The 24631-nt window shown below is 43.5% G+C and overlaps 1 protein-coding gene across 1 annotated transcript in view; it reads right to left on the bottom strand.

Annotated features, from left to right (window-relative positions):
• Nucleotides 1-5688: 5688 nt before the first annotated feature.
• Nucleotides 5689-24631, bottom strand: part of LEXM (lymphocyte expansion molecule) — a 32400-nt gene continuing 13457 nt past the window's right edge. Inside the window, exons 5-10 of the mRNA XM_032217318.1 lie at nt 24355-24483; nt 20097-20240; nt 12651-12815; nt 12177-12305; nt 8029-8159; nt 5689-5743 (exon numbers count right to left, since the gene is read on the bottom strand). Coding sequence (XP_032073209.1) covers nt 5689-5743; nt 8029-8159; nt 12177-12305; nt 12651-12815; nt 20097-20240; nt 24355-24483 — 753 coding nt within the window. The remainder of the gene's footprint in view (nt 5744-8028; nt 8160-12176; nt 12306-12650; nt 12816-20096; nt 20241-24354; nt 24484-24631) is intronic.

Here is a 24631-nt window from a genome sequence, read left to right on the forward strand (position 1 = left end):
AAAGTCAGAAGGCCCTGTTATCCAGGGCCATGGAGGAGGTAGTGGCCCATGGCATTTCACGTGGCATATCAGATGGCATGCAACAGCTGGCAGCCAAACTGCCTGCAGTAGCGACCATCGCTGATGTGAGTCGCAAAGCTAAGCCAAAGGCCCCAGTGGCTAGGGAGGCCTCTCCCACACCCATGGGGATCAGTGAGGTCTCGGACCTAGAGGAGGCCGAGATAGAGGCCCCGGTTCTCTCTGATGATGAGAGCTCTGTCCCTGAGCAGTCCACCAGTTCAGGTCTCTTCAACCCCGCTATGGTCAGAGCCATTATCACCTAGGCAATTCTGAGGGGGTTACTCTAACAAATCCTTTCGGAAGTCTAAGTGACTGTCACAGGACTCCCCTCATAGGCAGCCGTCTCCAACTCTATGCCACCCAGTGGGAGGAGACCACGACGGACAGTTGGGTCAGGAACACGGCCCGCCATGGATTAACTATGGAGTTCCTATCCCTTCCCCCGAGAACCTTTCTCTGCTGCCCCATTCCCAAATCCACCACAAACTCCATCTTATGAGGGCGGAGATAGACCATCTCCTGGAGATAGCGGCCATAGAGGAAGTCCCCAGGGGTCAGGAAGGCAGGGGTTTTTATTCCATCCTGTTTCTGGTCCCCAAGTCATCGGGGGGTGAGGACGATTCTGGACCTCAAGAAGCTGAACCAACATCTGGCGTACAAGCGCTTCAAGATGCAGTCCCTTCAGACCATCCTGGGCTGCGTCAGGCAAGGCGATCTGCTGACTTCGATCGACCTGAAAGAAGCATACCTGCATGTTCTGATACACCTGGCGCATCGCAAGTTCTTGAGGTTCCAGTTCGCCGATAGCCACTTCCAGTACAGGGCCCTCCCCTTCGGCCTCTCGTCGGCCCCGAGGACATTCACCAAGCTGCTGGCCGCTGTCGCTGCACATCTCCGTGCCCTTCCTGTGAGATTGGAATGCTACCTGGACGACATCCTTATCCACTCGCCATCCAGGGGGCAAGCCCAGAGTGACTTGAACACTATCATCAAGGTCCTTCAGCTCCACGGGTTCTCAGTCAACCTCGCCAAAAGTCACCTGACCCCGACCTGCAGAATCCAGCACCTCGGAACGGTCACCGAGACCTGCAAAGTCTCACGCAGGAGAGAGTGGACAGCATCAGGGCTCTGGGGAGGAGCATCCACTTGACTGGATCAGCGTCGATCATCTCCCTCTCCCAACTGATGGGGAAGCTGGTGTCGTGCATTAAGGTGGTCCCGTGGGCACGGTTACATATGCGAGAGCTCCAGTGGTTCCTGCTCCCTCTCCAGAGACGCAAGGCCAGTAACTCCAGACAGGTGATACGGGTCCCCCCAAAGGTCCTCCGTTCTCTCCGATGGTGGCAGTCAGAGGCCCTCCTCAGGGGCTGTTGCTTCAGGGAACCGGAGCGACAAATAATAACCACAGACGCCAGCCTCTTTGGCTGGGGTGCTCACCTACAGACCTCAGTGGTCCAGGGCAGATGGTCGCAAGCGGAGCTTGCCCACAACATCAATTGGCTGGAGCTTCACGCGGCCAGCCTAGCCTTGCGCCATTTCCTCGATCAGGTCAGGGGCCGCGATGTATTGATTTTGACAGACAACATAGCCGCCAAAGCTTACATCAACCATCAGGGCGGCATGTGGTCCCTGGCCCTTATGTCAGAAGCAGAGTCTCTGGGTTGCTGGGCGGAGAGACATCTGGCCTCGATACGGGCGGATCACATCTCCAGCGTAAACAATGTAACAGCAGACTGCTTAAGCAGAACCACCATCCAAAACTCAGAGTGGCGACTCCACCCGGGGCTATTCTTCCAGCTATCCCAGAGATTCGGCCATCCGGTGGTCGACCTGTTCGCCTCGCCGACCAACATACAACTTCCCCGGTACTTCTCCAGGTTCCACTGTCCCGGGGCGGAAGGCACAGATGCTCTTCGGTCCCGCTGGCCTCCTGGTCGACTGTATGCCTTCCCCCCCCTTCCCTTGATCCCGCTGGTCATATGGAAGATCCTGGAGGAGGGAGCAGAGGTGTTGCTAGTGGCTCCTCACTGGCCAAGGAGGACTTGGTTCGCCAACCTGGTCAGCTTGTCAGTGTCCCGACCGTGGCGAATACCTCAGGAGCAGATCTCCCTCAGCCAGGGGGCTGTTCAACACCCGGAGCCCCAGTGGCTGCAGTTGGCCGTCTGGCACTTGAGGGGGACCTCCTGAGGCTTCACTGTTTTTCTGACAGAGTCATCCAGTCTATTCAGGTGTCTAGGCGACCCTCCACCATCAGAAGTTACAAAGCGACTTGGTTGTCCTTTTCGCAGTGGTGCCTGAACCACCAGATAACTGCTTCATCCGCAACCATCCCAAGAGTTCTGGACTTTTTGCAAGACAGCTTAGACAAGGGCCTTGCACCCAACACTCTCTGTCGGCAGGTGGCCGCCTTGGGCACCATTCTGTCCACAGACTCTCAGTTACCACTTTTTAGACATCCCTAGGTTCGGGGCTTCCTAAAAGGGGCTTCCAACATTTGACGGTTGTGTTACAGGCATTTGCCACGCCTCCCTTTGAGCCATTGCAGACGGTGGGCCTGCGCCACCTGACCCTAAAGACTGCCTTCCTAGTGGCCATCACCTCAGCACGCAGGTTATTGGAGTTGGCCACCCTGTCGGTTAGGGGTGACCTTTGTATCATCCACTCCGATAGGGTCATCCTACGGCTGGACCCTGCCTTCGTCCCAAAGATCAACACCGTCTTTCACAGAGCCCAGGAGGTGATACTTCCAGACTTTTTTCCATGTCCCAGGCACCCGAGAGAAGTAACGTGGCACAAGTTGGACATTCAGTGGGCGGTACGCATTTATATGAAGCGGACTGCCCCATTTCATAAGTCAGAAGCTTTCTTTGTGTCATTACAACCTGCCTCCATGGGGAAGAAGGTCACCTCCTCTACCATAGGACGCTGGCTCCAAGTGAGTATCAAAATGGCTTACGAAACTCAGGCCAGGCTCGTACCTCCTCGCATCACCGCACATTCTACAAGGAGCGCAGCAACTTCGGCTGCTTGGGCTACTCAAGCACCAATTGAGGAGATATGCCGTGCTGCTACGTGGTTCAGTCTGTCTCCATTCATATGGAACTACAGGCTTGACATGTTCGCCTCAGCTGAGGCGTCGTTTGGGAGGAGAGTTTTGCAGAGAGTCATGGCAAGCACCGCGGCCCTGGACAGTTCTTCTTCCCTCCCGAGTTCGACATAGCTTTGGCATGTCCCGTGCTTGGACACTCCAAACAACGCCTAGGAGAAAGACCGTTGGCTTACCTGAATGGTTGTTCTCTAGGCGCTGCGGGAGTGTCCAACCCCACCCTTGCAGTGGGGCCGCGAGGTGTTTTTCACCTTATGTCTTGGACTTGGACTGGTTCGAATTATGGACTATTGGATCTTCTTCGTTTTTCAAAACTGGGCCTCTGAGGCAACCAAGAGGCGGAGCTACAACCATTTTAAAACTCAGTTCCTTGGGCAGCAAGCTGAAGTTAACCCGTGCTTGGACACTCCCGCAGCGCCTAGAGAACGACCATTCAGGTAAGCCAACGGTCTTTTAGTATAATTATCTATGCTAATATAAACTCTCCTGAATCACTTTATCACTCCTGTGACCATGGAAAAACCCACTCAATTACTATGAGGAGGGGAGATGCAATAGAATAAAGCAAAATACACATTTTTTGTCATGGGCTGCAATCCAAAACAAAACCAAAATGTTATGCAATGCACTTAAGTTTAGTATATTTATAAACAGTTCTTTTATAACTGGCTCAGAGGGGTGTAATAAAAATCTAATAAAGCAACAGTAAAAACAATATGAAGCTTTCTAGAGAGGTTGTGAGTGCAGGAGCAGCTTGTGGCCCTGGAGTCTTGAGCATGTAATATGGGATAAAGCTATCACTATTGGAACATGGGTATGTTTCAGCCAAGACAAGAGGTTTTGATTTGCTTTTTAGGTGTACATTTGAGTTTATAGCACTGGCATCAGTTCACACCAGTCATTGCATAGAGCATTTAGACAATGTCCTTGAATCATTAATCCATATTTATAATCCTTTGTTCCCAAATGAGGATCATTCTAGGCAAAAAGGAGTCCTAAATTCCATTAGAGTAACTACTTTTTAGCCAATTATTCCTTGGGGCACTGAGGGAGAGCTTTAGCTGAGGTGACACTCATCGCTTGCTCTTCTGTTCAGTTGCAAACATCCATAGAGGGCTTTTATCTATTCACACATATCTTTAAATCAGTGGTAGGTTGCTGCAGGTACGGCCAGGTACAGCCATACCTGTAGTGGCCAGGAGCAGCTGAGAGCTTACCGGTATGATGGTTTGTTTGGCCCACCCGCCCGCCCGCCCGTGCTCCATAGGCTGTTTTTATGCCAGAAGGCATACTGGGAATGTGCACACAGCATGCAGTGCCTGTGCGCACCCCTACAAACAGCTAGATGTCACAGGAGCGGTGGATTGCGCATGTGTGTGCAGCGCACATCACACGTGCAGAGTGCACTTTAGGCTTGTGCACGAACAGACTGATCAGCATACCCGTAGCAACAATAAGAGCAGCCCACCACTGCTTTGAATCAATTCTGGAATGGATACACCACCGGGTTGCTACCTACCTCCCACCCATGATAAAACTACCTTTGCTGCTTTTCAGCTAGAACAGGAGTCAAGCTCACTTTCTTAAACTTAACATGTGTAGATGTAGGAGCAATCCTGATCTCAGACTGGACCAACCAGCCCTTGTGTGCCAAAGGAGAGAAGATTGCCTGCCTTCCCCATTTTAAAAATAAAATTGAGAGTAGAGGAAATAGTTATTTTATTGTTAAAATTTATTGTTAAAATTTATATGCCGCCCAATCCCGAAGGACTCCGGGATTTTCATGTAAATACAGCTTAGGGAAGCCTTGTGTTGTTCATAATGGCTGTTTAATGGATATGAACTGATAAATTCAAGAAACACAAGAAAGAATATAACAGCTTGCCAATAATGCTAGATACAACATTAATATGACATTATTTTTAAACGACTGGAGAGCAGTAATTTCTCTCCACTGGGAACAGCCCATGATTTGATCTTTTCCTATATAAGTTTTTTAATTCTTGAAAGCTATGGATTCTAACGAGACCCTATTGTTAAAAATTAAACATTGAACTGCAGTTGTTTCCTTATTGCATTACAAGCTTTCCTTGATCTGCACTCTTTTACCAGAATCCAGTAAAAAACAAACACACCCTGATACAATTGTGGCCTGTGAGAATTAGAATTGAAAATAATAGCCCTTTTTAATTCAATAAAAGACAACATTTTACAAATAGTTGCTAAATGAATACCAAGCATTTTAAGTTTCTAGCAATTTTAATATAGTATTGACATAATTATGGCAGCACACTGATTTTAAAAGAGAACTCTACAGTTACAAAATTCTAACAAATACCTTGATTTTTTTTTTAAAAGGTGAAAGTGAGTGCCCAAATTTCCAAGAGCTTATTAGTCAAGAATAAGAGATTTCTCAGTGTAGGTTTTCAGTTTTTAGGTCCTGCAGTTAGGCTGACCAAGCTACGTAGCCATACAACTCATACATGATTTAAGAGTATTTTTTTCCTAGGTGCAACATTTTTTTAGGCAGAGTTTGGGTTGCTCTGGCGACCTTTATTAACAGGAGTGATCCTCTCCCTGTGGGGGGGAAAAATCAATAAATTGTTTACATATTCTATCCTTTATCAAAGCCAAGGTTAAGAACATATGTTCATCCAGATATTACTGAATTAGCATCCCTAACAATTGGACATACTGATTAAAGACTGTTGGAAGCTCTAATTAAGGAACAACTGGAGAACCACCCTCCAGACCTTCCGCACAGCCCTCAAGATCTGGCTATCCCGTCAGGCCTGGGGTTAAAGATTGTAATTCGTCCCCACCCGAATGATGAATGTTGTTTCTATTTTTTAATTATGTATTGTTTTTATATGTCACTGTCTGTATTCCCTTCCCCACAAGTTGTAAGCCGCCCTGAGTCCCCTCAGGGAAAAGGGCGGCCTATAAATAAACTTACAATTACAATTCTCAATAAGGGTGGAGATAGCATCCATGCATGGGTTGACACTGTCCGTGCTCTGATTGGACTGAGTCTGATTACTAATTAATTAACCCCTATATAACCCGCCTCCATGAGTGGTACCACCCAGTTTCCGACTCAGTCCACTCTGGGACGGTCATGTTATCCTTTCCATCTCTGATATATATTGCTACGAACTTGATTAATTCGAAATTTCTGCTTTCATTGACTGTGAGTACTGCCAGATTCAGGGCTCTGAAGCTTGACTGCCAGCAAGGCTGCTAATTGCAGGCACATGCGAAGTTCTCCCTCACTCTGGCTGGGAACTAATTTTTCCCCACGCTGCTCAATTCGCCACAACAGCAAATAATTTGCTGCTGCGAACTGAGGTGATTATCTCCTGGGCCCTAGCAGCCTCCGGAGTTGGGGAAGAAGTCCTTTTGCCTCTTCAGGAGGTATCCCTACAATTCCTTACCTGGAAGGTAGCATGCCTGGTGACCGTGACATCAACAAGACATATATCTGAACTGCATGCCTTGTCAGTGCGGGAGGACCTCTGTAGGTTCCATGCGGACGGGGTGGTCCTTAGACTGGATCCCTCCTTTATGCCGAAAGTTGCTTTTTGGTTCCATCACACACAGGAGGTAGTGTTACCAAATTTTTGTCCCTCACCCAGGCATGAATTGGAACATTGGTGCACAATTTAGATGTGTGTCGGGTGCTGCAAATTTACATTGATCACATGGTGGAATTCAGATAATCAGAGGCCCTTTTTATTTCGTTCCAGTCTTCTTCCCTTGGCCAAAAGGTCTCGGTGGCTACCATTGGCAGGTGGGTCAGACGTTACATTGCAGCAGCGTACGATTCATGCCAGGAGAGGGTGCCAGCAGGGGTGACGGCCCATTCTACAAGAAGTGCAGCCACCACGACGATGTGGGCAACACAGGCTTCCCTGGATGAAATTTGCAGGGCAGCTGCGTGGACCTCTCCATCCCCTTTCATCCACAATTACAAACTTGATAAGTTTGCATCTGCAGTTGCTTCCTTTGGCAGGTGGGTTTTGCAGGCCGTTTGGTCAGGTGGGTCAGTTTCGGAACAGTCTATCAACCACCCTTGAGGACTGTATGGTTTGGGTATGTCCCATGCATGGATGCTATCTCCGCCCTTATTGAGAAAGGGCGTTGGTAACTTACCTGATATGCCTCTTCTAATAGGATGGAGATAGCATCCAGCCCCAGCCCGGGATTTGACTGTTCCTTGTCTCTGTGGAGCTGGGTTGGGTTTTTTTTGTCTGTTTTGAAAGTTTTATCTTGACAGGTTGGTGATGTTGCCTTGTATACCTTTTTCTATGAATCACTAAACTTAAAAATTATTTGGATAACATGTGGAGTCTGTCTTTTTTTCTCTTCGCTGGAAACTGGGTGATACCACTCATGGAGGTGGGTTATATAACTTAATGACCTCTCCTAATGACCTCAGTTTATAAGTGAACAGAGCTTTGACTTCGCTCAATGTAAAGGATGGCTAGTCTAATCCAGTGGTGGGTTTTCATTTTTTTTACTACCCGTTTGCTTGGTCACTCGCGCAACATTTCTGCAGATGCGCAGAAGCATCTGGGTGGGTGGCTGGAGCCTCCTGCCACTGCCACTATTGGTTTGTCCGATCCAGGCCGACCCTCCAGAAACCACCTCTGGTCTAATCACAAAAAGAAGAAACATTGGATGCAAGGTAGGGGTGGGCTGCAGCAGAGACTACTGCTGGTCTTATTTTTTGGGAAACAGGATACATAGAAAACAATTAGATATCAAGGTCAGGCATGCAAATTAAAAATAAAAATTCCAAAACTGATGGAAGCTTGGGGATTTAAAAAAATGATTTGTCATTCTTATCATGTTTCACTTACTGTAAACACTTGTCCCTTTCCAAGTTACTAAGATAACGTTGTGTTTCGTTCATATAAAGGGAACGGTATCTCAACTTCTTTGAATGTTTCTCATGCTTTGTGGTGTCATAGCGCCCAACACCGACAGGATTCTGTAAAATAGAGCATTGTGGATATAGTGAGTGTTTAAATCTTCCTGGTTGCCCACTTCAAAGCAAGGCCATGGCAAATTGCTCCTATATTGTTGTCAAAAAACCCCACATGGATTTCTCTGAAGTTGAAGAAGAAGAAGGAAGAATTCTAGGGGCCAGCTAATGAAACAAACGTTAACAAATGTTAAAAAGTTATGATATTTATGTACTTACATATCAAGCACATCTAAATTATAGTAAAGTCATCAAAATATCTTTACAATCGCCATGGCATGTCACAACTTTTGAGCGCTCCTAATGTTTGGAAATTTAAAGTTGAAAAATTTGAAATGCCCTACTAGCTATGGAATTAAGCTACTTGGAAGATTATCTTGGAATGATCACCAAAGGAAAGACGTGACTAAGGCAGCCCAGACAACACTCAACAGCATAAAACAAAGCTGGAGAAGCAACAAGACTAGGTTGGAAAACAATACAAAAATGTATCCTTCTTACCACACTATGATTTTCACAGGGTGGTAAGTACTCCCTTGCACTCTGAAATCCTGAGCATCTTAGCTTCACCAGAATAAAAATTTGCTTAGGATGAAGTATTTTGCATCCTTCAGTACAAATTACCTTTCATCTATTGCAGAGGTACTGCAGAGGTGGTTTCCAATCATGTGTTGTTAGTTCTTGCTATGTCTGGGGCCATGCCACATTGAGAATGCAATTTGTACTGAATGTTCAGCTAGAATGCTTTGTGTTGAAAATGATGACAATTCTCCAACTGATGTCCATAGTGTGAAAACATATCTCAATTATTCCATGATTGCATTTTATTGCCTTAACAGTATATTTATAGATAAAATTGCTAAAATTACAATGCAATTTGGTGGAATCTCAAAAGTTATCATGAATTGGTTACACAAATGGAAGGGGGAAGAATTAATTAATTCAATAAACAAACAAATAAACACATGCTGTGTCTCAAATGCACTTGATATCAGTATAAATCTTAACTTTGACCAAATCCCTTAAAGTTGAACAAAAGATCCAACAAATTATATCCATACCCTTGAAGGATATATGATTATCACCTGTTTGTTCCAATTCATATAATAGAAACTAGTTGGTCTTTGTGCAGAGAATGTTGGAAGATACATACTATTTTATCTGATCTAAATCTATAATGATGATGATGATCATGATGATGATATCCATTCACTTGAGTCCAACTCTTGGCGATTCAATAGGCCAGATCTCTCCACATCTTCCAATCTTGCACTATTTCTTTCAGTTTTTCTATTCCCTGACTGATGTCAGCTTTGATGGTCTCCAGCCACCATGTTTGGTTTCCTGGCCTGGTTTCCTTTTACAACTAACTCATACAAACATAACTGCTTTCTCCAGTGAATTCTCCTACATGACATGACCAGTGAGATGGAGTTTTGTGGTTTTGCCTTCTAGTGACATGTCTGATATTATGCACTCCCGTTCTGCTTGTTAGTTACATTTGCTAGCCAAGAAATGCACAATGTAAATATATATTTACGTTGAGAATATTGTATGGATACTACAGTAGTATTCTTGTAAGGAGAAACTGCTGGCTCTTCTTAAAGAGAACAGTGAGATTAACTATATAATTATACAGAGGCCTCTTAGAATAACCATATTTTGGCTTTATATCAAAGAATGATGGGTCTGATTATTCTTTTTTGGAAGAATAGAGAAGTTAAGCTACTATAGATCAGCTATCAATGTTTCATCCAAGACCTACTCCATAGTTGCTTTAAACCACATGAGTTGGATCATCTGCTTCAACATTGTTTGCCCTAAGCTCAGCAGTTCTTTAGTGATAGAACTGAGCTTGTATTTTTGCCAGAGTGATCTTTGTTATTTAGCTATTCCTCTGAGGAGAAATTGTTGCACAATAGCAATAGCAGATTTATATACTACTTTATATATTGTTTATAGTGCTTTTGCAGCCCTCTCTAAGCAGTTTACAGAGTCAGCATATTGCCCCCAACAATTTGGGTCCTCATTTTACCCAGCTCAGAAGGATAGGATAGAATAGAATTGGAGGTCTTCTAGTCCAACCCCCTGCTTAGGCAGGAAACTCTACACCACTTCAGACAAATGGTTATCCAACATCTTCTTAAAAACTTCCAGTATTGGAGCATTCACAATTTCTGAAGGCAAGTTGTTCCACTGATTAATTGTCCTGTCAGGAAATTTCTTCTCAGTTCTAAGCTGCTTCTCTCCTTGATTAGTTTCTACCCATTGCTTCTTGTTCTACCTTCAGGTGCTTTGGAGAATAGTTTGACTCCCTCTTCTTTGGGGCAACCCCTGAAACATTGGAACACTGTTATCATGTCTCCCCTAGTCCTTCTTTTCATTAAACTAGACATACCAAGTTCCTGCAAACATTCTTCATATGTTTTGGCCTCCAGTCCCCTAATCAATTTTGTTGCTCTTCTCTGCACTCTTTCTAGAGTCTCCACATCTTTTTTGCATCGTGGCAACCAAAACTGAATGCAGTATTCCAAGTGTGGCTTTACCAAGGCATTATAAAGTGGTATTAGGAAGACTGAGTCAACCTTGAGCCTGGTGAGAATTGAACTGCCAAATTGCAGGCAGCTGGCAGTCAGCAGAAGTAGCCTGCACTACTGCACTGCACCACCGTGGCTCATAAATAGGATTATTTCATGTAGCACACCATATATGCAGACAACTATGCAATGAATCAGAGGAAACCTGTTCCAATCACTTAGCATATATAGCCTGAATCTTTGTTTAGACAGGCAGATACTTTCTTAAGCCTTGTCCTGGATTCACAAATGAAAATCGGAATTCTATTTTTGCCAGCTGCAGCCACTTGAGCCTAAACTGCTGATGAGCCCAGATTAGTGGGGAAGTTAGACTTTTTCTAAATGAAACGTTTCTTAGCTGCCTGAGTGCTTCTAATGTCACCGTAGTAACTCAGATAAATGCAAATGACATAAGGAAAACAAATATATCACTAGCACCACCCTTTGGCACACCAGAATTTTAAAAGGATTGGATCGATGGGCAAAGGAAATATCACACTCTTAAGCTACTAAGAAATTGCCCTAAATCCAATATAGAGGAAATAACAGTTGAACTACTGGAGACTCATTATTTCTCTCCCAGGGACATCTGCAGAAGGAGTGGCATCCCAAAAATCAAGATGATGGTTATAACCATGCCCTGTAAATCCCATCTCTTTTGCAACGCAAGGTAAACCCAGTTGTAGTTGTCATCTGTCTTTCTAATTCCCTGCTCCCTTCCCTAATTGACATTCTGCTGGGTGTGTCTTACAGGCTATCTTGTTCCAAAGATGCTTTTTCTAGAAGGCAACTGGACTTTCTTGGTTTTTTTCTCCTTTGAGAAAAACGTTTTGCTTCTCATCTAAGAAGCTTCTTCTATTCTGAACTGAAAAACTGAAGAAGCTTCTTCAATGAGAAGTGAAATGTTTTCAAAGACAAAAAAATACCTATAAGAAAAGTCAGTTGCTTTTGGAAAAAAGCACCTTTGGGACAACTACAGGTAGTCCTTGACTTACAACCGCAACTGAGCCCAAAATTTTATGTTGCTAAGCAGGACATTTGTTAAGCAAGTTTTGCCCCTATCTTAAAACCTTTCTTGCCACGATTGTTAAGTGAATCGCTGCAGTTGTTAAGTTAGCAACACTGTTCTTAAGTGAATCTGGCATCCCCAATTGACTTTGCTTTGTCAGAAGGTCACAAAAGGCAATCATGTGACCCGGGACACTGTAACTGTCATAAATATGAGTCAGCTGCCAAGCATTTTAATTTTGATCACATGCATCTTGGAGAGGCTGCAAATTTCGTAAGTGTGAAAAACTTAATGTCACTTTTTCCAGTACCGTTTAACTTTGAACAGTAAATGAACCGTTGTAAGTCAAGGACCATCTATATGACCTGGATGATTGAGAAGCTCCATACATACTGGGTGTCTTGGACAAAAGGAGTCATACTCATGTTTCTCCCTTACCGTAATTCCAAAACAGAGACGATATGCTCTTCGGTCAAATCTTTTTGCACCAATCCAGAACGGTGGTTGGTTTTTATATTCTATTCTCTTAATGGGCTTTATGTCATAGGAGCCTGGTCCTGTTTGGAACTAAGAAAAAGAACAGGCAATTATTTTCTGTTATTGATTGGTATTACTATATGTTCATCATCCTCATTAAACACACATGACAGAAAAACATCCCAGAGAAGATTTGCTTGCCAGTTGGCCCCATTCTTCTTCTTTCCACAGCTGCCTAGCAAATATAATTCTGGGCCTCCTTTAATGTTTTCTGCTGAGAGAAACTATTTTGATACGTTGAAAAGAAGAAAAAAGAGAAATACATTCTTTAAAAAACAAACAAATTGTACATCATTTTGTTCCCATCCACATTGGTAATGGCAGAAGAAAATCAATACTGGATTGCTGCTGAAGAAGCCAAGGAAAGTAACCTACTTGTTCACGTTGAAACATGCCAATTTTGGACCAGAAGATCCGTTCAGTTGGGTATTCAGGATCCCGTGAAAATTTACTAAAAACACCATGTTTCTTTTTCTCCCTTGTCTCCAGTTCATCCAGGAAGGATTTGATATTGCAACCAGACAGCTCAGACGTTTTTCTCTGCCATGATTAAATAAGAGGAAATATTGTTTTAGAAATTAAAAGAAGCAGGTGGAGCCTCCTGCCACCGTTACTATTGGTTCACCTGCTCCGGGCTGAACTGGGAGCAACCCACCTCTGGTGTGCATACATTTAGCAATCTGTGAACAATTAACCCAAGACAAAACTGCATCAAATCAAAACACTCCTTTCAAAGGAATGTGTCTACTATGGGAAAATATAATATAGATAACAACTCCCAGTGTAATTGGAATCCTGTAAGAAACAAATGATGAGGCTCAAATTATCCTGCTTTGGATATATTGTGTAAAGACTCTAACTTCTAGAGAAGGCTCTAATGCTGGAAAAAAAATTGAAGGAAAGAGAAAATGATGACTAGCAACAAGGTGGATGGGTTCAGTTATGGTGGCGATGGGGGCACCTAAAGGACCAAGTTAGGGACCGACCTCCATGGAGAAAATGTATCTATGTGGTCATAAGAGTCAATATCAACATAATAGCACATAATCAAATACATTAATCTATGATACATAATAGTAGTTTTTGTAGAATCTATGGTTTCAGTGTTCAGATAACTTATTTATAGGACCAAAGCTTTTCATATATTTAGAATTATTTTAAATTAAGTTGGAATCAATCCAATTGAACAACTGCAAAATCAAGACTTTGAGTAGACTAAGTCTATCAAAGCCCACTGACCTAAACTAAGTATCAGAAATGAAACCACTGCTCCTGCTGCTAATGTTATTATTGTTAGTATTAGTATTATTATGTGGTTAATATTTGGTGAGATTCACAGCCTTCGTGGCTGGTTGGTAGCTCAACAGCTCGAGTCCTAACTGTTATGGTAACGTTGGAGGATATAAGTTTGTTCCAAATAGGGTGGTTTTTTGTAGAGTCAGAATGTTCAAGTCAGGTGAATTTAGAATTTTCAAATAGCGAGGTAGCCCTTTAGGTATTGCTCCAAGGGCTCCAATTACAATTGGGACAACAGACACTTTCTTTTTCCACAGTCGTTCAACTTCAATTTGCAAGTCCTGGTACTTTGTGATTTTTTCTTGCTGTTTATCTTCAATTCGTGCATCTCCAGGTATTGCAATGTCAATGAACCATACTTTTTTCTTTTCAACTATTGTTATGTCAGGTGTGTTGTGGGCCAAGTGCCTGTCAGTCTGGATTCTGAAGTCCCACAAGATCTTGACTTTCTCATTCTCTAAAACCTTCTGAACCTGATGTTCCCAGTGGTTTTTGCTGTACTCAAATCCAAACTTTTGGCACAATTTCCAATGAATGATCTTAGCAACACGGTCATGGCATTGTAGGTAGTCAGTTTGTGAAATTTTGCTGCACCCACTGATCAAGTGGTCGACTGTCTCGTCTTCCTCATTACAGAGGAGACATTTGCTGTTGGTAGTAACATGTTGAACATTTTGCCTTCATGCAGTTTGTGGCTAAGGCTTGTTCTTGAGCTGCCAAAATAAAGCCTTCTGTTTCTTTTTTCAGCGCTCCTGATCTTAACCAGTTCCAAGTTAGCTTTTGGTCATCTTTGCCTTCTATACTTTTCAAGTATTGGCTATGCATAGCTTTGTTTTTCCAATTTCCAGCTCGCTTCTCAATTACTTCTTTCTTATATTCAGCTTTTGACTTAGTTGTCTTTACAAGGCCTCCATTATTTACTTCCTTAATCATTGGTTCTTCACTTTTCTGGATGTAATCATTCAAGCTGTGTTTTTCTTCTTCCACAGTCTGTAGGAGTCCTCGACCACCCTCTACTTTTGGTAGATATAATCGGTCAACATCACTTTTAGGGTGCAAAGCATGATTTATTGTCATAAGCTTCCTTGTTTTTCTGTCCAAATTGTCCAACTCCATCTGGGTCCAGTCAATTATTCCTGCAGAGCATCGAATCACAGGTATAGCCCAGGTATTTATGGCTTTTATGATGTTTCCTCCACTCAATTTGGACTTTAATATCTTGCGTATTCGTCGAATGTACTTGGCTGAAGTTAATTCCTTGACTTTATTATGCATTAAGTCAGAGGCCTCTAAAATCCCCAAGTACTTGTAGCATTCTTCTGGTTTTACTGCCTTTATCATTTCTTCATTCTCAAGTTCTATTCCATCATCTTCTATGATCTTGCCTGTTTTGGTTGCCATTGTTGCACATTTGTCAATTCCAAACTGCATACCAATGTCTTGGCTAAATTCTTTTGTGCTTTCAATTAATAAATTCAGTTCAGCTTTTGTTTTACCAAACAGTTTCAAATCATCCATGTACACCAAGTTCGAAATTTTCAGTCCTTTCTTTGTAAGTTTGTATCCATAGTTCATCTTTTTCAAAATGATTGTCAATGGTAGCATTGAGAGTACAAATAGTAGGGGTGAAAGGGAATTGCCTTGGAAAATGCCCCGTTTAATTTCAACTTCACCCAGTACTTCTAGAATGTGAGTAATATTGTGGATCTACTTTAACTTTAACTGCTGTCTACAAAATTTTCCCCATGACTCAACTAAATTGCTTTTCTTCCCTCTGTGTGCCATCAGAAATGATTGTTCCAATTGCCACTTCTAATTTATTTGTGGGAGAAGTCCTTGGTGCTCTCTGAGTTTGGTTGTTTTCTTGCAGATGTTTCATTACTCAAACCATATAGCATCTGATGAAACTAATGAAACACTTGCAAGAAAACGGCCAAGCTCAGAGGGCACCAAGGACCCATCATTTCAACCCTGAGCTACAAATATTCTTCTTTATATGTAATTTATTCTGCCAAAGGATGATGCAGTCATTTCCAGTGGTGGGATTCAAATAATTTAACAACCGGTTCTCTCCCCTAATGATTTCTTTCAACAACCAGTTCACCAAACTGCTCAGAAAGTTAACAACCAGTTCTCCTGAAGAGGTGTGAACTGGCTGAATCCCACCACTGGTCATTTCCTATGCCACGAAGCCTGTTCTCCACCATCACCTCTTAACATCACCACCTCTCAGGAAAAGGTAGTTCTAATCTGTAGTACATGTGTAGTACATGTGATTGTATGTGTGAATTGGATGATCCCACTTTTATTACCCTATGATTCTTGTATTTTTATGTGTTTTTAATTATTACGTGGGGACTGCTTGAGTGTATAAATGAGTGTGCTTGATTCGGAGGACCTGCCGGGAATTGCGGGGGCTATGGGGGTGGTTGAGGGGACTAAAGACACGGGAGAGGGTCGGGGTATTGCGGTCGTGACAGGGAGGGGCAGATACGGCGGGGACTCTAGGGCAGGCCATTACCGGGGAAGGAGGGTTCGCTACATCACAGAGATCCCTCCTTCCGGCCCTAGGAGCCCCACTCCAAGACCAGATGGCGCAAGTAATCAGGACCCTGGTCTCAGGCTGTTGTCGCTAAATGCCAGGTCTGTTGTACATAAAGCACCTCTCGTCCGGGACTTAATTTTAGACGAGAGGGCAGACCTGGCATGTATTACTGAGACCTGGCTGGGCCCAGAGGGAGGAGTCCCCCTTGTAGAACTGTGCCCAGAAGGATTTCAGGTGCTACATCAGCCGAGAGCCCAGGGAAGGGGTGGGGGTGTGGCCGTTGTTATCCGGGAGTCGTTAGTTCCTCGTAGGGTCCCTGCTCCGGAGATTGTCGGGTGTGAGTCTTTGCTGTTAAAGTTGGACCTCAAGGGTCAAGTGGGTTTGCTGCTAACGTACCTGCCTCCCAACAGCGTTGCAGCAGCCCTCCCCTCGCTCCTCGAGTCAGTAGCCGAGCTGGCAATTGAGTTCCCTAGGCTGATGGTCCTGGGGGACTTTAATTTGCCGTCGCTCGGTGAAAACTCTGATGGGGCGCAGGAGTTCATGGCTTCCATGACAGCCATGGGCTTGACTCAAGTAATCCGAGGCCCAACCCATTCAGCGGGACACACGCTTGACCTCGTATTTCTCTCGGAGCAGTGGATGTGTGATCTTGGTCTGAGGGGGAGTGACATCATACCCCTGTCGTGGTCAGACCATTACCTACTGAGGCTCGACTTCCGGAGGCCAAACCCCCACTGTAGGGAGGAGGAACCGACCAGATGGTTCCGCCCCAGGCGTCTTATGGAGCCAGTAAGGTTCCAGACAGAGCTTGGGGTTATTCCTGATACCCTCGCCCACAGTCCGGCAGAAACTCTGGCTGCTGCGTGGCACTCGGCAGCGTCAGAGGCCCTCGACCGGATTGCGCCACTGCGGCCCCTCCGAGGCGGCGGATCCCGGAGACCCCCTTGGTTCACCGAGGAACTCCGGGAGATGAAGCGCCGGAGGAGATGCCTAGAGCACCGTTGGAGGTCCGACAAGTCCGCACCGAACCGAGCAATGGTAACCACCTGCACCAGGGAATATACTAGGGCACTTAGGGCAGCTAAAAGATCACACATAGCCTCCCTGGTCGCATCCGCTGAGTCCCGCCCAGCCGCCCTGTTTAGGATAACCCGCTCCCTATTGAACAAAAGGGAGGCGGGGGAACCCTTGCAGGGCAGAGCTGAAGAATATGCCCAATTCTTAGCGGACAAAATTGCTCGGTTTCGGACGGACTTGGACTCCACACCCGCAGTTCCAGCCGAGACCCAGGGGGACCAAGTTCAACAGCTCTGGGTTGAGTTTCAGGAGGTTATCCCCGGGGATGTGGACAAGGCCATGAGAGCTGTGAGTTCCTCCACCTGTGCCCTGGATCCGTGTCCCTCATGGCTGGTTTCTAACTGCAGTGAGGTGACACGAGGCTGGATCCAGGCGGTTGTAACCGCCTCTCTTCGGGAGGGGAACTTCCCCGCCGCACTGAAGGCGGCGGTGGTGAGACCCCTCCTGAAGAAGCCATCCCTAGATCCAGCTGTCCTTAACAACTACCGCCCGGTCTCCAACCTCCCCTTTCTGGGGAAGGTTGTTGAGAAGGTGGTGGCCTTCCAGCTCCAACGGTCCTTGGAGGAAGCAGACTACCTAGACCCCTTCCAGTCAGGCTTCAGACCCGGTTACAGCACTGAAACCGCCTTGGTCGCATTGATGGATGATCTTTGGAGAGCCAGAGATGAAGGACACCCCTCCATCCTGGTCCTCCTTGACCTTTCAGCGGCTTTCGATACCATCGACCATGGTATCCTTCTGCGAAGACTGCGGGAGGTGGGAGTGGGAGGCACCGTGTTACGGTGGTTCTCCTCCTACCTCTCGGACAGGTCGCAGTCGGTGTTAGTGGGAGGGCAGAGATCGTCCCCAAGGCCCCTGAAATATGGGGTGCCGCAGGGTTCGGTCTTATCCCCCCTACTATTTAACATTTACATGAAACCGCTGGGAGAGATCATCCGTAGGCACGGGATTAGATACCATCAATACGCGGACGATACTCAATTGTATCTGTCCGCCCCGTGCCAAATCAATGAAGCGGTTGACGTAATGGACCGGGGGCTTGAAGCCGTCATGGACTGGATGAGGATTAACAAGCTTGTGCTCAACCCAGAAAAGACCGAGTGGCTGTTGTGTTTTCCTCCCAAAAATTTGGCCATTAATCCAACACTCAGGCTGGGGGGTCAAATTTTACACCCCTCAGAGAGGGTTCGCAACTTGGGAGTCCTCCTGGACTCACAGCTGTCATTCGACCATCATATAGCGGCTGTGACCAGGGGGGCATTCGCCCAGGTACGCCTGGTGCGCCAGTTGCGACCCTACCTGAACCGGGAGGCCCTCACAACAGTCACTCGGGCCCTCGTGATTTCTAGGCTGGAATACTGCAACGTGCTCTACATGGGGCTGCCCTTGAGGAGCATCCGGCGACTTCAGCTAGTGCAGAACGCAGCCGCGCGAGTGATCGCGGGTGCACCCCGATTCACCCGCATTACACCTATCCTCCGCGAGCTGCGCTGGCTACCTGTCGATCTCCGGATGCGCTTCAAGGTGCTATTGATCACCCATAAAGCCCTACATGGCAGTGGATCTGGATACTTGAGAGACCGCCTTCTGCCAATTACCTCCCTACGACCTATAAGATCTCATAGGTTAGGCCTCCTCCGCATTCCATCGGCCAGCCAATGTCGGCTGGCAACCACAAGGAGGAGGGCCTTCTCAGCAGCGGCCCCGACCCTTTGGAACGAGCTCCCCGTAGAGATTCGTACCCTCTCCACCGTCCAGGCCTTCCGCACAGCCTTGAAGAACTGGCTCACCCGTCAGGCCTGGGGATAAGGACCATTACCCCGCCCGAATGTTGTATGCATGTTGCTTATTATTTTATTATGTGTTGTCGTCTTAGTGCTGTATTCCCCCCTCCCTGGTTTTCTGTGAGCCGCCCTGAGTCCCCTCAGGGAAAAGGGCGGCCTACAAATAAAATCAATTCAATTCAATTCAATTCAATTAATCTATCATAGAACTACTGCAAGCTTGAAACCAGACTTAAACCAAATAGCTGAAAGACATGTGTGTAATCTGGTTATATTCATTTGACTTCAGCTTTTACTCATGCTTCTCTTGAATATAAATTTACTACTGCTCTGGAAGAGTGCTAAACCAGGGATCAAAAGCAGCCTAGTTTGATGCAAGCGTTATGGTAAGGATGTCCAAAGTCACTTCTTTTTCTGCTGCTTCACCACACTTGTCAGCTGTTGTTCAGATTCCTTTGAAGCACAGTTTTAGCACCCCTCCAGAGTAGTAATAAACCCATTATTAAACATTCTGTTTTCTGATCTTCCTTTTTCTGAAAATGGTCTTAAATTCAGCGTTGTCTTCCTGTCAGGGAAACACAGTGTGATATTTTCACTGAAATATTCAGTTTTCTGAATCTAAACTTCCTTAAATAGCTGAGTGTAGGTCTCATATAATGCATATCTAATACAGGATTGCAAAATGTAACTTGACTCTCATTATTTGTTTCAGTTATAATATTACAGCATTTATCACTTTTTTTTTTTTTAGAAAATTCCCAACCAGAAAATTTCTTAATTCTATTCTTCTTAAAATCGTAGAGTCTATTGGCTGGAGAAATTGAAATCCAAACGTCTTCAAGATTGGACACCCTGTCCTAGAGGGTTTTTTTAAGTGAGTGGGAGAAAGGATTAACTCCATTGTTGAAGTTGTCTCGGTCAAATTGTAGCCTTCCCCAATTTGGTGTCTTCCCAAATCTTTACCTACAGGTTTGATCATCCATAGGCAACATGGCCAATGGCTATCATGGATCAAAGTGTTAATCTAATAAATCTGATGAGCATTCAGTTGGGGAAGTCTACATATCACTAACCAAACTGTGGAGAACTCTTTGCAAGCAGAAAAGGGAGAACACATACATCACCAGCAAAATGTCCAGAAACCATAGGCTTTGATCTGTTGCCAGTGAAGGTTTCATAGGGACCTCGAATACTGACCACACGTTTCAACATCTCATCCATACTATTTTTGATATTGTAAGTACCAGGTCCCAAACCGCTTCCCTAAAGTCAATCAGAAGAAAAAGTATCAGACAGAGGCACATGTAAACAGCTACCTTTAGGCAGGTGAACATTGATCCCTATCTAGAAATAGTTATGTTCGGGTTTTTTCCCATGTAAGATTGAGATTGTCTTAGCAACATTTTGGCGAGCGTGCATTTATTTTCCTGTACATTTGTCCTATGTATGTTGCAGGGCAGATTTTGCATGGTATTTCGTAGACTCCTTGGTTTTCTAGCTGGATTTTGTCTTTGGGGTTTCTTAAGATGTTGGCATAGCAGAACACAAGAACGCAGTAAGAAAAAAAAAGAAAAAACTTCCTCCCTTTTCCAGCACCTTAAAGCTACAGGACATGAAATTATTATTTTTTTCAAAGAAACTTTTATTGTTTTTATTGAAGGAAAACACACAAAAAATCATCGTTCATTACATCTTGTAGAAAGTGTATCCATTGGTTACAGGTATATTTCGTGCATTTCTTCCACAATCACATATATTTCATTCAGTTTAAATTGTACATTTTAGAATTTATATATTTTACTATCACTATTCCACCATTTTCATTTAATAGAGTTTTAAGGACACAGCCACCTACTGACATTGTTAAAAATATATCTAACATTCCCTCCCCCTCTCCTCCCACTCACAAATTAACGCTTCTGTCCATTTTACTTTTCGCACTTGCTTGTATCATTGAATATTATCAATTAACATTTCTTTGTTATTATTGTAGTTAGCTAAAGATTATTTATTTTTTTCACCTCTCCTCTCCACAGGCCTGAAAGAGATTTACCTTTATAACCATCTCTAAACAGAAACTTATTAATATAAGTGTTAACAAAATAACCATTTAAGATCTAAAACAGTCTAAAAGATATTGACATTTCTAGTTAATAATCACCAAAAGTATGCATTAACATTTCCTTATTATTATAGTTAAAAGAAAAAAGAAAGAACCAATTGTTTACTGTTCATAACATGTCTCCTCTCTTCTGGTCCAAATTATATATACCTTCATAACAAGATCTAAACAAAAATTTATAAGGTTTATAAGTCTTTTCACCAAATCTCAATTTACAATTTGTGGCCTGGTTATTTATCCTAATTAAGGTTATTGTTTCATTATTAATATCATAGTAATTTATATGTTAACGAATAAACATTCAATGATAATCTAAAACAGTCTAGAAAATACAAAATACTAAAATCCCTACTTATTAATCATCAAAGGTTAGCTGATTATTATCATTGACTAGCATTATCAACCAGTGTCTTTCCAGAAGCAAAACGGTCCTTTCTCTTTCGCCAGCAGTTGTGTCAATTCTCTTTTTGGCACCTTTTCAGAATTTAAAACTTCTCTCCACACTTTGTAGCTTGAAGGATCTCTCATGTAGTTTTGTTGCCCTTGAGTTGTTATTAATGCAGGCTTAACTTTGGTTGTCAAACTTATTTCTGGATAGGTTTGTCTTCTTAATTCCATCTTTTTCGCTCTCTTTTTTCTCCTGTGGCTTGGATTTTGGGAAAAAGCTCCAAGTTGTCAAAGTCACTTTTCCAGCTTCCCTTCTTTTTGCTTTCACTCACATTTACTCCATTAATGGGTTCATCTAGCATCTTGTCTTTGTTTTCTATATTTTCATTCTCTTCTTTAATCTCTGGGGCTCCAACCACCTCCTGTTTTACTGTGATGCCCCATAAACTATCCCATTCATTATCAAATCTCTCAAGTCCTTCTGATATGTTTTGGAATCCAGCCGGGATGTTTTGGATTAGTAAGTTTTCTTCATCTGAATATTGATCCATTTTTCAAAATGTAAGGGAATATAGAGAAAAAGAAAAAGGGATCTGCCACTCTAGCCTGTGAATAGTTTTTGAGGGATATATCTATATTTATTTTAAATCTTAAGCACAAGTTCTTTTGTGGTTTTTTAAGGTAGAAGGGTTCTTGTCTTTTTCTTTTCTTTTGCTTCACGTGCCAAAATATTTTCCAAAAGCACCTGCAAAACGCTGTTCATACCTTTGAGTCTTTATCAGGTTTTATAAACAAGAGTCCAAACCCTTCCGTTGCAAGGTCAGTGAAGCCAAATAGAGAAGAACAAAGGAAACATTATTTCAAAAAAAAAAACAACTTCAGGCTTAGGCTTCCAAATGGCAGATTCGATTATTATTTTTTATGCTTTTTCCTTAAGTATCTTTAATAAGATTTTATAACAAATAGAAGGAGAAATTTGTTAAAGTAAGAAATTTTTTTAGTTCAAGCCAAAAGAAAAAAGTTAAGGTACTAAAAAAAAATAAAGGAAAAAAGATCAGTCCTTAAACTTCAAGCGCAGAAACAGGAAATGTTGTAATCACTTCAATCCACAAAACATCATTACAAGCAGGAACAACAAACTTTCTAAGGCAGTCCAATAGGGATTAAATTTGCTGCTTTGTTCTTGCTTAGAGGACTAATTATTATTATTTTTTTTAAAAAAAGTTTCTTAGGGCAATCTTGAGAAAGAAAGAAAAACCTCACCAGATGGAACGCTTTCACTTCTTCTCTTCCTTTGGCAGCCGTCTCCGACTATGTCAGCCTAGGGGCTGCCTGTTTGCCGCCGGTTAGAAGTGCTACCCTTGGGTCAATCAGGGACTTTGCAGTGTCCCTGCAACCAGCAAGGTTTTGCCTTCCCAGTCACCATCTCTTCGGGATGGTGTAGGTCCTGCCAGACCATCCAAGGGCAAAAGTGTCATTGGCGGACTTGGACTGTCGAGTCTGCATGATGTTCCGTCATGACGTTGGCTCTTCCTCGAGGACATGAAATTAATTTTGAAGGAACCAGGTTAATCTGCAAAACTGAACACTTCAACAAGAGAATAATTATGGAAGCTATTGAAATAGAGAAACACCCCACAACATGAATAAACGTGATGATACCTCCTGCCTATCAAATCTGGAAACCAGCCCTAGTCAACAAATGAGCCCCACCCATCACCCAGGCCGTTACAACAGGAAACAACAACAGACACACAGCCAGCACCAATCAGCACCAATCTACCAATCATGATACAACCACACGACCAATCATTCCACTTACTGAAACAAAGCCAGCACTCTACACACTCACCAAGATTTATAGAAAGTCATCCGCTCCGACCACGCTTTAAGCCCCAAGCCCAGCCTGAAGATGGCGAGTGAGACCTCGCCGAAACATTGCCAAGACAATCTCAATCTTACATGGGAAAATACCCGAATACAACAAGACCAGCATACCTACACCCATGAAAATCTACAAACACACACACATTATATATATATATATATATATATATATATATATATATATATATATATATATATATATATATATGTGTGTGTGTGTGTGTGTGTGTGTGTGTGTGTGTGTGTGTGTGTGTGTGTGTGTGTGTGTGTAATGAGCCGATAGACAGAGAAAGGAAGCAATATGCTTTCTCCCATATTTGGGCATACCAGGGGTTGTGACACTAAATACATACATACATACATACATACATACATACATACACACATACATACATACACACATACACACATACACACATACACACATACACACATACACACATACACACATACACACATACACACACACACAAACATACATATATATATATATATATGTATTATGTATGTATGTACTGTGTGTGTGTGTGTATGTATGTATGCATGCATGCATGCATGCACGCACGCACACACACACACACACATACATACATACATACAAGGGTCAAGTAAGGGTCAAATAAGCACTGCCATTGAATGGTTGCAAAGCTATTTGTAACCCATTAAGAAAAGTTTATTCAATTTTGTGCCAGTAACATGAAGGAGCTTTTGAGCAGTTTGGTTTTGCAGCTGTCATTGGATTCTTTGGCTTCAAATGATTTATGCTTGTCCCATTCATGGCCTCAGGTGTGATGAGCTTCAGGAGGATGCAAGCAAAAATAATTTTTAAATTTTTTGCCAAAGCACAGTTGGACTATAGAGAGGTATAGAAGGGGAAAGGTTCATACTCCATATTCAACAAATGAATTGTTGAGTTGTTGCTTATATGGGAGTATTAATCACATATAGCAGTGAGGTGGAAAATCAAGAGGATATACTTGCCGCATGGATCAAGGTGAATTGTTTAGGAGTTTTACTATCCATTATTCCTAAATCAGTGACTGGGGTTTGTTCCCTTTCTTGTAGTTTGACATAAGGATTTCCATAGGTGCCAGGGCCAGGATAACATTCCTAAGAGTATCAAGAAAAAGAGAGGGAGGAGGAAAAGGAGGGAGGGAGGGAGAGATAGCGCTTTATATATATGTATGTCCAAGGTTGACTATCATTATTTAATTTAATATGACCTTGTTGTTGTTAGTTGCAAAGTTGTGTCCGACCC

This window comes from Thamnophis elegans, chromosome 5, assembly GCF_009769535.1.
Source record: "Thamnophis elegans isolate rThaEle1 chromosome 5, rThaEle1.pri, whole genome shotgun sequence".
NCBI lineage: Eukaryota > Metazoa > Chordata > Lepidosauria > Squamata > Colubridae > Thamnophis > Thamnophis elegans.